Here is a 16,708-nt window from a genome sequence, read left to right as displayed (position 1 = left end):
TTTTGTATATTGAATTGTGGTCTCATATTTCTTTTTGTTCATACTTGTTTATTCCTTGGTTGCATAGATATTTTGTTTTGCTTGTTTAGGTCTGAACAATATACTTGAGGAGAAAATTGGAATACCTGTATGCAAATCCATGGTCTTTCAGCAAGTAGCCTTTACTGGTAAATCAAATGCACCTCTATCACTTTACAAGTCAATCAAGTGCACCTTACCATTTTGTTGCAAACCATTTTGAAACCAATACTGTAACACAAACTTATAGAGGTCAATTTTTTGAAGTAGATATTTATCTAATGCATTTGGAGTTAACACTTGAACCCTTACTGTTATGCTAATTTGAAGATGTTGATGTTGTCTATTGCATTTGAAGTCACAACTTTAACCTTTATTGTAGTGTTGGGTTGTAGAGGTTGATGTTGCCTATTGCACTTGAAGTTAAGACTTTAACCTTTGTTGTAGTGGTGAGTTGTAGAGGATTGCATTTGGGGTAAGAATTGAACCGACAGTAGTGGTGAGTTGTAGAGGATTGCATTTGGAGTAAAACCTGAACACAGACTGTAGTAGTGAGTTGTAAAGGATTGAATTTGGTGAACCCTAACAGTAGTGGTGAGTTGAAAAGGATTGTATTTGTAGTAAGAATTGAACCCTGACAGTAGTGGTGAGTTGTAGAGGATTTAATTTGGAGTACAGTAATAATTGAACCCTAATAGTAGTGGTGAGTTGTAGAGCATTGTATTTGGAGTAAGAATTGAACCCTTACAGAAGTGGTGGGTTGTAGAGGATTGAATTTGGAGTAAAACCTGAACCCTGACTTGAGAGGTGAGTTGTTGAGGATTGCATATTGAGTAAGACTTGAACACTAACTGTAGTGGTGAGTTGTAACGATAAAATTTTTGTCTATTGCATTTGGAGGGAGACTTGAACCTTTATTTGATGTTGTCTATTGCAATGTTTAGATAAACTATAAGCAACAAGTATTTATTATGATCTTTATTATCAATTATATGTACAATCCTTTATATGTTTTCATTCCAACAAAACAAACAAAAAATACAATCATATTTTATTAAAAACACAGCAATGACTTAGCATAGCACATAAACCCTATAATTAATAGGTATACCAATAGCTTTAATTAAATCAAAATATGTCTATTATATTCAAACTGTTTTAGGAATCTACAAGTAGATGAAATGACGAAAAGACATGGCAAAAAAAAAAGGAAACAAAACGATAAAAATTCTGTTTAATGCATGTGACTGAAAGGTTGCACCAAAGATAGCATGAACAATATCCTAATGATTTGACAGCAGGGATTCTAACTGTATTTATAGTGGAGACATTAACAGGTTGCTGAAATGCAAATTAAAATAACTGGAATTAAAATTGAATCTTTCAGTTAATGGATGTTTTGTGAATGAGCTCCCAGATCTAATTTTTCAACAAGGAGTGGAAAATCACTACAAATTGAACATTTTATGAAATCCTTGTATGCAAAAAGAAGACATCCTGCTACTATTTTCAGGGATGAAAGTTATTCCCATACTGTAAAACCATTGATGTAACCACAATAATATTATTTCTGTATTTATTTTTCACTTGAAGCACACATGTACAGTTATTAAAAATATATATATAAGTACAAAGATAAAACATATTAACATACTGGCCAACTACCTGTATATAAACTTTGTTTGTGTGACAACAGTATGTACAAAATGGTTAGTACACAGTAGATATTCTTTGTAGTTATTGTAAATGAATGGGGATTATAGCCCAATATGGAAATTATATCTACTATTCACAGGCAATTCTTTTACACTTATTGGAAAAATAAATATAAATGAATTTATGTGAAATTTTTATTTATACTTTATTTAAATGACCATATACCAAAAACTTTATACATTTAGTCTTTATAACTATTGAATGTGTATTTTTTTGTATCATAAAAGAAGTATTTTGTGCTGGAGTACCAATGGTTTTGAAATCCTTACGATTTTGTCCACAAGTCTATTTACCCAGAATGGGTTAGTATTCACTGTGTAACCTTCAGAAACCTAGAAATAAAGTTCCCTTCAATTTGACCTTTATTTGGAAAACATGAAGAACAGGAATACAAATATTGTTCTTGTTATGTGGCTTTAAGGATGTACTTAGGTGAAATTTAAAAAATCTAGAATTTAAAATTGTTACTATAAGCCAGAAGAGCATTAGTTAAGGAACAAAATAAGCTAAAAATATTGATAGGTTATGGAGCTCCTTTTCGAGATATCTAATTTCTTAGACTTTTACCTTGTATTTGCATTGGTATTATTTGGGTCTCAAATTGAAAGAAAAGAAATCTAAAATCTGCTTAAATTTTGGTAAATGACCTTTTATGAGCTATTGAAGTCTTATATGAAAAGAAAAATGGGTGTTATGGGGCAAAATATTTTAACATATATCGTAGGAAAAAAAAACGAGGAATCCAAACATCTGAGTACATCCTTAATCATAGATGAAGTCTTGTTTACATTAAATGCTAGGGAAATGAATGACCTTACTTGTTTATAATTATTCAATTCTTCTACAATGTTTTGCCAACAATTTTCTAATTCAGACATGAATTAAAATATAGATAAAAAAAACAATCAAAAACATGTAAATTGAAGTATGAGAAATCACTTACATATTTCTTGTTTTCTATGACAAAACAAACTGTTTTAGTATACCCATTACCAAGTACAAGTATAACATGTGCATTAAAAGCTAAATAAATATTCCTGACTTCTGTTGTACATAGTCTAGCACCTAGAAAGCTCATTTCTTTTAACAGTGAGAGACTAAGAAGTGATATTACATATGATTCTAGCACACCTGTCTTTATACTGTGCACATGCAGTGTGAAGAGGTACATATAACTTAAAAATACCTACTCGTATGGTAATAACAAAGTGTGTAATAACTTTATCAATTAAAAACCTTTCGATGATCACATGCTAATAATCTGTTTAATATCAACAATACTATATTGTATTTAAAATTCTCAACTATTATTTTTGATCTTATTGAGGGTAAAATGGATTTTTTTAAATGGTATCATATTTACAGTTTCAAATTAAATTATTGTATGCACAACAGTCCAACCAAATAAGATTCTTATGGTCATTTTTTTTTTTTAAAGTTGATAGGGCAAAGATTTCCATAATTCATATTAACATTATACTCATTAAAAGTGATGAAATCTGGTAGAGAAAAAAAAAATTACACATGCAAGTTGTGTGGCATAAATTGTTCTCAATGTTTGTTTTTTTGTATCAACACGAAGTGTTTGGTCTTCTTTACCAATTACATTGTAAAAGAAATTAAGCCTGGTAGCTTTACATATTGTATAAGGAAGCTTCCTTTTAAGTATATACAAGTAATATTTTATGCAGTTTTGCATACCCACAAATTTTATTAATAAAATGATTTAATATAATGTAATATTAAATATGTATTACATATATATTTACAATAATGTAATATTAAATATGTATTACATATATATTTACAATAATGTAATATTAAATATGTATTACATATATATTTACAATATTGAAACTAAACAACAAAAACAAAAATAATCAAACAATAAACAAAATCAACTGAACAATATCATGATGTAAATGTAAAACAGCAAGAAAAACATTAAATAAATATGAAACATGTGGTCAAGATAGCATAACAAGGCATAAAAACAAGGCATGTTCGGTGTGAGCCAAGGCTCCGTGTTGAAGACCGTACTTTGACCTATAATGGTTTACTTTTATTTAATTTTGACTTGGATGGAGGGTTGTCTCATTGGCACTCATACCACATCTTCTTATATCTAATAACTCATTGTACAATAAGGAGTTGTGGTATGATTGCCAATGAGACAACTATCTAACAGTTCAAATGAAGCAGATTTAAGCAATTATAGGTCCCTGTTTGGCCTTCTACCGTACCATATGGTCAGCTATAAAAGGGCCAGACAAGACAATATGTGCAACAATTCAAAAAAAAACCAACGACCTGATTTATGACAAAGCTATAAACGAAAAATAATTATTATAGACAGCAACAAATGACAACCACTGAATTACAGGCTCCTGACATGGGCCAGACACATTGTAATCTTTACATGATGTAAACAAACTCAATACAAAAAACAATAATCATTTCTGCCTGGAACAAAATGTGTTATTTTTAGATCCCATTTTGCATGTATAAAATCAACAGAAATATGTGTGTGTAAAAGGGATGCAGTCCATTTCAAAAGCACTGCACCATATTGAAATTAACAAAGACCATTAAGAAACAACTTTCTTTCAAGGATTTTTGGTGGATAGTGAGGTCCAAGTCCCATAAAACTGACACAATGTGACTGGCTGTGGGCCCAATCTAAATCCATACATTACTTCTATCATTTGGCATTGTTTCTAAAACTAAAATTACTGTCTATACATGAAATTTGAACTGAACAACAAATTAACCAACATGGTCCCCAAAACTTTTTCAATTTCTAATACATAAATCAATTTCCTCCAAGCCTCCTTTACTCAATATCTGCTTTCAATCATATTCTTAAATCTCTATTTTCAATACTAGTATTCCTATTGTTCCACCCAAATTCTATTGTTTAGTTGTATTTGCAATTTATTTTCACCATACATTTACAAGTTTTGTGGGGATTAACAATTGAAATATATTTAACCCTACGAACTCCCTGTTAACGAGCTGGAACACTCTCATACATGTATTAAATGTCATGACAATGAAAACTACAAGAATTCTATTCCACTTCTAACAGTACATGACATTTACTATCACTGCTCAATCTCTATAATAAAAATATTCATGTTTCTCTTGTATGACCGTATACCTGACTGCCATATATGCAGCAACATTTACATAAATGCAGCAGGATATTGACAAAGTTTATCTGTACAACTTCATTTGTATTGCAAATAGCTAATTGCAGGATGAATACATTTATCAGAATGAATTTCAACTTAAAGTGATCTTTATGTCAGATATGTGGATAAACTTTTAATACAACTTATTGAAAATGAAACGAATACCACTGATTTTAATATGTGCACTTTTAAGTCATGCTCAGAGTAAATATTACTAAAATTATACTTTTGAGTAACAAGGTGATTATTTTTAAATGATCTTGTGCAATAAAGACAACAATGTTATTAAAATATAGATCCTGTGTCCAATCTTTACTTACAAGTATTTGACAACACTCTGTTTCACTTTCTTCTGGTAAATATTACATCAGCCAATCAATTTTCAGCCTTCAATTTTTTGAAGGTATGTATTATTACACCACAAACTGAGGATCCCGAAAGGTCATTAAAACAGAAAGGAGAACGTAACGTTGGCAGATCCTTTAATGAAATGTGTGGACACAAGATCTGTAAATCAAAAAGATTGTTAAGAAAAATGTTTCAATCAAAAGGGGGGTTATGCCTCTACCCCTGAACCCAACACTACAACCAAAGCAGGAATTTAAAATAAACTAAAAAATAGTTAAACACTAAAATATTTCCAAATTCACAATATCCAACTGACATATTATACTTCAAGCAGTTAAAAAAACTGCTGTCATTTAACCTTGCATTGGTATCAAATAAATTATACAGGCATGATTTATTTCAAGCAGTACCATTAAAAACTGCTGTCATTTAGCCTTTAACTGGTATCAAATTAATTATACCATACATAAGTGCTATTGCAAAATATCATAGACTCTGTTTTCCAAAATTACTCCTGTACAACTGTATTGTTTTCCAACCTATAATTACCATGTAGCCAATTATTAGAAATAATTTATTGTTATCAGTTTAGATTGTCAGCTAGATTGCCTTGTTTAACCATCCACTTGCAGCTTCAAATTGATTCTTTAAATAATCTATCGACCAAATGATAGAGATTGTTTGTTCTAATGATCTTCTTCTGGCTTTCTGTCATATAACTTTTACGAAACCCTGAGTAGGTAAATCAATAAGAAATGAAAAACACTGGCAAGACCTTTCAATAGATTTCATAAATAAGATTTTTAATATTGTCTGGTGAATATAGGTTAAATAAATTTTGAAGAAGATAAAAAAAAACAACAAAACTTAAAGTAAAACTATCTAGATATATAAATGGGTCGAGCCTGAGCTGACTATAGCTAATACCCCCTGTTTAACAGAGACAGGGGAATCCCAAAATTTGACTTCTTTTTAAAACACAGCTTAGGAACCAAATGCCAAATGCAGACACTAAATACAGGATGCATTTCGTAGTATAAATAATAGAAGGGGATGGAGGGAATTTTCTGTACAGGGGAATCAACCAATTTTCAATCCTACTTTATTCTACTTAAATCTCAAATTACTCATCTTATATACAGAATTAAAATAAAAGATCAGAACAAAACCATCAACATAAAATACCTCCTGCTAGTTAGCAGGGGTATCATCACACTTTTTGTATGTATATCAAACTAATTTTAGTACAAAAACAGAAACTTATTAAAAGTATAATAGATTTTAACCACAACATAACATTATATCCCTATACACTATACATTTCAAAAGGAACACAATGAGTAGTAATACTTGACTATCACTTTAATCAACACTCAACGGTTTAACTTTTCTCCTAGTTATTTCATGGTGAAGGTCATGTTGTATTTTTTCTATATAAATATATATCTTACAATGAAGGAATCCAAGTGATATGATTCATGTAGATCATAATATCTAATACAAGAATGGTGTATAAGCACCACACCATAAATCAAAGAAATTGTTAAGTCAGCAGTTTTAGGTCAGATGAATCTGTTTTACTAGCTGATGCTTCGTGTTAATTAGACATAAGCTTTAAACGGATACACAATTATTCAATCAAATAGAGCTTGTCTCTGGAAGTGTTCAACTTGACGTCTGTCTTTATCTGCTAACCGTCTACTTCGTCTAGGAGGACAATTGTAATCTTCTGACGGACTTTCATCGGAATCTGACGTTTCACTATAATCATCTTCTGAATCTTCTTCTTGCTGGTATTCCCATTTACCAATCATCCCATCCCACTATGAATAGAAAAATAAATTGATGAAAAAACAATAATGCCATTGACTTGGACATTATTTTCATACATATTCCCATGATTTTATAATTAAATGTCATAAATAGTATGTAAATAATTAATTATTTGTTATACATGTTTATTTTTTGTTTTAATTATATGCCTAAAATTAACCATATCAAGTTATTGACAATGACTTTGCTGTGAAAAATAAAAAATTAAAAGTTATCGAAACCACATGTTACGTCATGCAAAGAAGACATTTTGTCAGAGGGAATACTATACCCCTAATGGGTATCAAATATATACTAAGCTATTAATATTTGTACAGAAAAAAATAAGATTTGGTATCTGTTTTGATCATTTTAATAATTACAGTGATATTCTGGCATTAGGAAGGATCAGAAATGTTGTCATACTCTGTCATGACAACAAAAGGTTGGAGAACATGGTTTGATGATTCTGCATTGAAGTCTAAGTCAAATCTGTAAATTCTCCAGTATATTAAATTCTTTTTTGATAGAAAAAATTGACTCCAGTCTTTTTAATGGCAGAAAATATTGCTATTTTAAAAATGTACCTTCTTAGTGAGAACTTTTTTAAACCAGAAGCATACATTGGTTTATGAAATAAGTGCAATTTCTGACTTTCAAAAGTTTTGTTTCCTGACAAGTTCTTTTCCAATAATATGTAATATCTTAGTTCTAAAATAAAATATAAGAATTCAAATCACAAATCAAGTGTGCACATGCTGAAATGTTTCACCTGTTTTACTTATCATTGAATTAATGTTAAAAGTCTGTAATACGAAGGTTTTACTACAAGTATCACATAAGCTTAACATTATCAACAGTCAGATAAACCATGCCAGACAGACATGTACACCCTACAATCATTTCGTACACCAAATATAGTGGTCCTATCGCTAATAGAACCTGAGAAATAGATCAGACCACAAAATCTTAACATTGACCAATGAAACATGAAAATGAGTTTAAGGTCATATGAACCTTGCAAGACAGATATGTACACCTTACAATCGTTCCATACACCAAATATAATTGACCTATAGCTTATAATATCTGAGAAATAGACCAAACAACAAAAACTAAACATTGTCCAATGAACCATGAACATGAGGTCAAGGTCAGTTGAAACCTGCCAGATGGACATGTACACCTTACAATCATTCCATACACCAAATATAGTTGACCTAAGGTTTATAGTATCTGAGATACGGACTTGACCATGGTGTTTAAAACACAGGTAATCAGCTGGGATAAGACCATTTGTGCAATAGCAGTGACTCATGTATAGCATGTTATCGCTATTCTTTCAAATTTCCTTTAATATCATGTTTGATAATTTTCCATCTCAGGATACTCGAGTGATGTTGGTTTTTCTGAGTCGAGTAGAAAGAAAATGTATGATGTGTATGTGTTGAAGACCCATTGGTGGCCTTGGGCCGTTTTCTGCTCTTTGGTCAGGTTGTTGCCTCTTTGACACATGCCCATTTCCATTCTCAATTTTATGGATGTTTCACCGCTACATCTCATCTCAGGGCGGTCACCCTTCTATGAGATTGTTGCAGAGAAACTCACTCTTATTAGAAGAGCCATTGTTAATCCATAAATATTATAAATGTCAGTTTGATCAACTGACAGGCATTAAAATAACCGACTGAATCTATTCATTATTAAGTGATTAATGATAACTGCATAACAAAAGGATAAATGGTCTCAATTGTCAATGTTCATTTTGGTAATTTTATGTCTAAATTTAGTAACTTCACTTGAAGATATGACCAGACTCCTTGTCCAAAACAGTATCTTTAATATCATAGTTATTTCCCTTAAATGCAAAAACATGATGTCTTGCTTAAATTAACATTACAGAAGTGAGTGGTGTTGTATAATTTATTTTCTTTGTTTTTGAATCATAAAACATATTTTTTTGTTAATTTTTAAAGTATTGAACACCAAATTATTTTGATAATCTTACCGAAGTGGAAACTAGTGTGTTCTCGTAAGGATGCCATGACACATCTCTTACACACTGTTTGTGTCCAGTCAACTTTGTAACAATCTCTCCAGTCAGCAAATCATAAACTGCAATAACAGAAATAACATGGTTGTTATGAAGTCATTTTGCATAAAGAAATTACCTCAGATTCTTTTCATATGAACATATTTCATCATTCCTATGAATTGTTATTCTGCTGCATCGTAAGATTTTGTAATTTTTGGCAGTTAAATATGATTTTTGATATAGATACAATGTAACATAGAAATATAGCATTCCTTTAATTGTCTTAAATCTCTTATAATCTGACTTCGGTTTAATATACCAAATTTTTAATTTTGTAATATGATTTTATACATGTTTAATTTTGTCCTGTAATATGATTTTACAGAGATTATTAAATTATTAAGACTAAAGACAGCATTCATAAGAACAATTCCACTGACTATGCAATAAGTATCTCTCTAGTAAGAATATCTGTCTATCATACAGTAGGAGAAAGAACAGATAATGTCACGGTCATCCTACATCTATCCTTTCTATGAGGAATGTTACACAGTGATATTGTATCTATAGATAGGTTTCCATTAACAAAATTTGAGCAAGAGTTACTTTCCTTTTGTTACTATAAAAAATAAGGTTTCTCCGTCCTGTTATGTAATTAGACAATGATGGAGAAAGGGGAGGTGGGGGGTGGGGGGTGGGGGTGTAAACCAATACATGTTTGCAATTGCTGCTTAAGCACACAGAATATAAGCATATCTCTGTCATGTTGGGTATCCAGATTATGTTTTGGGAGGGATGTAGTAAATATTACATACTGACAACTGCTCCAGTAGCACACCCTGTATATGCATATCTCTGTCCTGTTGTATATTGTGGTGAGAAATGACATCTAATTAGTGTATGCAGAATGGAATGTCCTCTGTAAGTCATCACTGAAGTATCTCCTTCTAATGTCTTCTTTGCTTGTACTGAAAAAAACACAGTGAACATTTTATTCAAGAAAAATTTGAATATCAAATGTAGGTTTTGGTGACTTATTTGTGGAAAGCTGCTATCAGATTCTTCCAGATTCTAGGATTTTCGTTAGTGGTTGCAAAAGTTAATCTGTTCAGCTATTGTTTTACATATTTCTTACTTCTTGAAAGAATCTGGCAGATTTTTGGAAGTCTGTACATAGATTTTACAATTTGTCTAAATTCTGATCAATTAAAAGCTTGACATATGTTAGATACTTGTATTTTTTTGGATTATATGTTGACCTATAGACATTTTTTTTCTCTATTTGTTGGGTTACTGTCTCCTTGATGTATACCTCACATCTCCTTTTCATTCACATTGTCATAAATTTTACCTAAGTTACCATTGATGTACAACTTAAACAGAGCCAGTAAATTATTATTATGGGTCACCAGGCCTGAATTTGTTAGATGGGAGAATTCTCCTAAATGCATAACAAGTTACAGGATTAAAAAAAAAATATTATGACCTCTTACATCCATGTGCAACCTGAAAGTAACTTCATCTTTCTTTTACTTAATATCTAGATATGTAAATGGGCAAACTAAAAGATTTTTATGAATATGAATATCAAAATAATGACATAGGAAACTGTTATACTTTCCAAGATAAAATAAACTAAATATCCAGCAAACATTAGCCCAAATATATAGAATGCATGTAAATATCCCCCTAAAAAGTTCAATAACTTACTTGAATTGCAAATTCTCAAAACTTGTTAAATGATTTCTTTTTTTTTGTAATGATTTGTATGTCACTAAAATTTCCCATTATTGATAGAAAATTCATAGGTCACCCAATTTCTTTTTAAAGTATAGATAATTGAATCTTGTGTGAAAAAAAGCAGCAAATGTAAAAGTAAGATTAATGTCCTTTAAGTAGCATGCATTTAAATCTTAAGATTTAAGATATGGAAGACACATTTGAAATATTTATACAGCAATGAATTACCACCTATGATTTTATATCAATAAGATGAAAATTTCAGTGGAAATAACATTTTATTTCAGAGCGAACTTGTGGGACAGATTTTGAGAATAGGTGATTTAATGTAGATTCTTTGATCTGGAATGTTTACCTTTTCTTGGGACCTGTTGCCATCTGTAATCCCATCGTTGTTTAGAAACTGCTTTTTTCGTATTCTGTAAAAATCATGCATACTCTAAATTGAAATTTGTGATGCAAAAATTACAAACAAGAAAAATATGGCATAAGTAAGAGGGGGTAGGAGGGGTTGTCATCCCAAATCCCCAGATAAATAAATGCTGCATCCCAAATTCCAGAAAATATAAAGCATTCTTTCCCAGATTCCGAAAAAATTGATAATTAATTCCTGAGTCTCATAAGTGTAAATCATGAATTCACACAAAAATAAAGGCCAAATCCAAATGTCCTGAAAAAGGTTCTTCTGCCACTTCAATCAAGATTTAGCATTGTAAAGTCTGATATCACTATTTGTATGCAAAAATTTTGTAAAATCACATAAGTCAATTTAACAGTTTTCCCTGTAGATCAATCATGATAGTAAATCCACACATTTATTCACAGTATTGGGTAGGATGGAAACCAGTTTATTGGTTTATAAAACAGTTAACTACTATCATTTTAACCTAATAAAAACTTCCACTCAATAAATAATTAGTTTTTTTCTTACTGAAATAGCACACTGTGAGGAGAACATTCTTATATCCCACAATTTCATTGTTTGGTCTTTTGAGTTTGATAGCAAGTATCGAGCATCTCCCTGTAAGAAAAGTATAATAAATTAGTAATATCATTAGACTTTCATTATTACAGTATAAAACATGGCGTAACCAATTTTCTAGCAAGAGGCAATTCTATTCTGATTACCAAGAGTTATATAATGTAAGCTTTGAAACCAAAATAGGTTAAGTGAACTTTGCCATTCTTTCCCTCCATAATTCTCCTTTTTCATGTCTCTAATTTATTATCCTGTATTATAAAAACTGCTTTAAAGAAATTTTCCAACAGATCCTTTTTCTGTTTTTGTCTCTTCTCTCTCTGCCTCATCTCCCCCTCTCTGATTTCTGACACTTTCAAAATATTTTACCTATATTTTAAGACTAACCTTTGGATCTATATATGTAATTCCATCACAATGTCCTGCTAATGTACCAACAGGAAGAGGGTTGTCATCCCTTAAGGTTCTTCTGTCCCATACCTGTAATAAACAAACAGTTATTGTAATACTGATCCATGAGAAGCAATAAAATTGATACAATGAAGTCAATTACCACCCCACAACAAACTGTTTGTTTGCAAAAAAAATAAAAAATAATATGAAATGGAATAGACAAAATGAAGGCACTATCATGGCAACAAGTGGTGACAGTTAAATGGGGAATATAGTGATGGTAATTTAACAAAATACTAAAGCATCAGAAGACCAATTTCTCCATATAGAAAACATAAGTGAAGATAATTAAAGCATTAAAGCACAGAAGCATCACTTAAACAACTATAATTTGATAGAAAAATGTTTTGAGTTTTGTGACATTGGGTTGTTCTCTCATTAACTTTTTCCCCATCTCCTTTTATTCATACATACTTTTTTGCTTTCTTCTGGACAAGTGCAATTAAAACTGAATACATTTGGCAAAATTTTTTTGAAATTGTTTTGAGAATGTCTCAAATTGCCTGATCTGAGCAAAAATAGCACTTTCACAGGTAAAATATATAAGAAAGATATCACCAAGTATATGGGATCATCATAATTAAATATCTCTATTTTAAAGAACAAATTTGTCTCACCTTACACAAACCATCATCACCACCACTAAACAGAATATGTGAACTGTCATCTGCAAAAGTTACCGCATTGACATCATCTTCATGAGCATCAATCTAAAAAACAAAACATGTAGAAATTTTTACTAAGTCCTTACAACCTTTCAACAGCACATCAAAATTAATTTTAGATGCTGCATTTTTAGACTTTTTTTAAAAATTTTCTTTAATCCTAATAAAAGATACAAGAAAATTTAATCAAAGCACCAAGGGCGCTATAACCAGTTAATTAAAAAAAACCCAAGGCAAACGTGGCAGAAGTTAAGATGAATATTGTGGAAGAATTGGTTATATTATTTATCTCAGCTATTTCAAGTATCAAAAAATGTTTGTACCTTAATGTTTCAGCTATCCAATCCTACCATTTTCAAAAGTTATTTCTTATTTATTTTAAATATGTTGCCTTTAAAATGAGCCATAAATGAAAATTTTTATAGGCCCAGAAATAACTCAAAAAATAATTGAAGAAAATTCAACCTAGACTATTTTTTGCATCAATTAAATTTTATAATAAACAAGAAATAATTGTAACAGGATGCTGTTAGGAAGTCTCCCAAACAAAGCTCCCATAATTCGTCATTCCAATGGTCGCCTGACAAATTGGTTTGGTCTAGTAAAGTGAAATGCAGATGTGACACCTAGAAGATTGACCCTGTATGTCATTCAAATCTTCTTGAAATAACGAACAGGAATATATTTGGTAGGGGGGTTGATCCCCAGGGGACTCGCCCTTTATTTCATTTGATCTGTTCCAATGTCCCATCAAGAATTTAATATATGGTTTGGGGGTGGGGATCTTGACCGTTTGCAAGTTTTCAAGAAGAAGAGGGGTGGGGTGACCCCCGTGGACTTCCCCTATATTTCATTTGATTTGTTTTATTGTCCCATACAAGAATATATATGGTGTAAGGGTGGGGATCTCAACTGTTTACAAGTTCTTGAACAGAAGGGGGTAGGGGTGACCCCCACAGACTCCCCTATATTTCATTTGATTTGTTATATTGTCCCATACATGAATATATATGATTTAGGGGTGGGGATCTTGACCGTTTACAAGTTCTCAAACAGAAGGGATGGGGGTGACGCTGGGGACTTCCCCAAATTATTTTCATTTGATTTGTTTTATTGTCCCCTACAAGTATATATATGGTTAAGGGGTGGGGATCGCGAGCGTTTACAAGATAAAAGCTCATTCTCAAATTGAAGGGGGGATGAGTGACCTCCAAGGACTCACCCTATATTTTATTTGATTTGTTTTATTGTCCTGTTATCATTACTAAAGACCATGTGTGTCTATCACTTACTGTTTTCAAGTTATAGTCTTTGGAAATGAAAAATAATAAAATCCCATAGGGTTCTATAGTAAACTCCTCCCTTCTTTAGGCTCCTCAAACTACCCCTAAATAGACCACAATGCACCAACGAAAAATTGATGGCTCCCCTAGACATGTTAGTCTAACATTTTATGAAACCCTAAGTAAATCAGACAAGCGGTTTTGGAGAACCGCTGCGGACAAGTTCATCTTTAAAGCAGCGGAAGTGGACTCGGTCCGACTTGTCTCTGGGACGAGTTGTCCCGCATTCCTTAAAATATATCTACTAATCCACGTCGATTTCCGGTTCTATTTCATTCATACAATAACGACAACTTTACTTAGCAAGGTCAGTGATAAACGGAATAAAATAATAAAAGAAAGGAATTTAAATGTGCATTTTGCCATTTGGGAAATGTAAACAACTTGTAATTAGAGATTTTCGGTGATGAAATATTTCATACAATTGTTCTTTGACATCTTAACCAAAAGCACAGGGGATAATAAACTATGTAGGAATTTCTATTGAGCACTATTTCCTATGTGCAACTTCAATATTTTATGTCGTTCAACGATCATTTAAGGTTATTCTGGTCATATTTTTTGTATTCCAGAATTAAAAGTATGAAAAAAGTGTCCAATTAGTTATAAATAACATATTAGCCTGCTAGATAATAACAATGGCACCTTTTTTCAGCATTCGTCGGGAGGAACACAAATCTAGGGTGCTAGCATATGGCAGCTTAACTGACTAAAAATAATGTAAAGTGAGGTTTGCAATATGAGTAATATGATTGGTTTCTCTAGTGGAGCAGGATTTAATGATCCTTTTCTGAGGATCTGAGTTCAGCCCCAGGTTTTTGTTTAGGTTCGTGTTGCTCAACCTAAGGTTTTCTAGGTAGCGTTTTGTGCGTTGTTTTGTCGTTTCCATTTTTTATGCCCATGGTGTTGACTGTTTATCTTTTTTTGATTGCCCACTTGGTACTTCCTACCCCTTTTAAAAAAAATGTATTAGACATATTCTTCCTGTCCTTTTAATGTATTCAAAATTTACTGTGTATTGTAACCTATAAACAGACCTTCAAAGTTCTTTTGTCTTCATGTCTATCATATATATACAAACAACCATCATTGGCTCTACAAAAGAAATACATAAAACACATTAATATGACCAAAACGAATTCCTCTAGCCGGTTTCCTGCCAAAGGGCTGCAGTTCTCTCCAGCACTCTGACCTCCTCCATCAATAAGAACTTGTAACCATGATATATATATATATGAAGTGTGCTATTACACACCAACAATCAAACAATCCTTTTGCAGGCCCGGCATACACTGCATATATTAAAATGTCCAAAACCTATCCTGAATAAACCAACAATTTGATAATCAAGACAAAATCAATTTAAAGATGCTTGATTAAGAAAGCATTCACAATACTGTCTTTAGAAAATCCTAATAGATATAAGAAGATGTGGTATGATTGCCCCGTTTACTGACAAAATGATGTGGATTTCTAATGTTGTCTGCAGCAAAAATGGCATGGGTTTCCTAACACTGGCCACAACCTAAATAGCATGAATTCCTATTATTGTTGGCTAATGAATAGACTATTGTTTCAGAATTATCTTTTTTAATATAATCTAAAGTTGAATCCTAAGTTCATTGTTTGCTATCAAAATTAAACGATAATAGTTTCTCAACATATTTTTAACTGTAATCTACATGCTGAATATGTCATTATATTTATTTGGTTGTGTCACATTATATTTATTTGGCTGTGTCACATTATATTTAATTGGCTGTGTCACATTATATCTATGTGGCTGTGTCACATTATAGTTATGTGGCTTTGGCTGTGTCACATTATATTTATGTGGCTGTGTCACATTATATTTATTTGGCTGTGTCACATTATATTTACGTGGCTGTGTCACATTATATTTATTTGGCTGTGTCATATTATATTTATGTGGCTGTGTCACATTATATTTATGTGGCTGTGTCACATTATATTCAAGCTACGTAGCTATACTTACCCACCAAGAATTTCTCTGTTGTCTGAGGAAAAGGCCAGAGAGAAAATACTGAAGCTATGATCCCCTGGGAACAGATGTAAGGATTTATGGGTGTCTTCTTCTCCATATATATTGCATAGATGAACTGAAAATACATTTTTCTTTATTATTTTACATAAATTTGAGTGTAGTACCAGTATGCTAGTAGAATATTTAAAACTTTAATCTCATATAACGTTAAAAGAAAATTTTCTAATAAATTATTTTTTTATTTTCTATTCTATACTGTTAGCCTATTCATTATAATATATCAAGTATTTATATCAACAGCATTTTCACGACATGTTCCATAATCCTGTCCTCTCTTTTCCTTATTTATGAGTTTTTGTGTGTCTTTTTTCTTTTGACCATGGTGCATTCTGGCGAAATC

At 31.5% G+C, this 16,708-nt stretch overlaps 1 protein-coding gene across 2 annotated transcripts in view; it reads right to left on the bottom strand.

Moving 5' to 3' along the window:
* Positions 1–981: 981 nt before the first annotated feature.
* LOC127700470 (DDB1- and CUL4-associated factor 11-like) overlaps positions 982–16,708 on the bottom strand; it is a 38,489-nt gene continuing 22,762 nt past the window's right edge. For both annotated transcript variants that reach the window (XM_052203964.1, XM_052203965.1), the window contains exons 9-17: positions 16,300–16,423; positions 15,341–15,398; positions 12,913–13,005; positions 12,230–12,322; positions 11,795–11,884; positions 11,219–11,282; positions 9,939–10,091; positions 9,097–9,203; positions 982–7,099 (exon numbers count right to left, since the gene is read on the bottom strand). In XM_052203964.1, the coding sequence (XP_052059924.1) occupies positions 6,911–7,099; positions 9,097–9,203; positions 9,939–10,091; positions 11,219–11,282; positions 11,795–11,884; positions 12,230–12,322; positions 12,913–13,005; positions 15,341–15,398; positions 16,300–16,423 (971 nt within the window). In that variant the 3' untranslated portion in view covers positions 982–6,910. The remainder of the gene's footprint in view (positions 7,100–9,096; positions 9,204–9,938; positions 10,092–11,218; positions 11,283–11,794; positions 11,885–12,229; positions 12,323–12,912; positions 13,006–15,340; positions 15,399–16,299; positions 16,424–16,708) is intronic.

The sequence above is a fragment of the Mytilus californianus genome, unplaced genomic scaffold (assembly GCF_021869535.1).
Source record: "Mytilus californianus isolate M0D057914Y unplaced genomic scaffold, xbMytCali1.0.p SCAF_5, whole genome shotgun sequence".
NCBI classification, from domain to species: Eukaryota; Metazoa; Mollusca; class Bivalvia; order Mytilida; family Mytilidae; genus Mytilus; species Mytilus californianus.
Note: the sequence above shows the minus strand (reverse complement) of the source record. Positions and strands in the feature narration are given on the sequence as shown.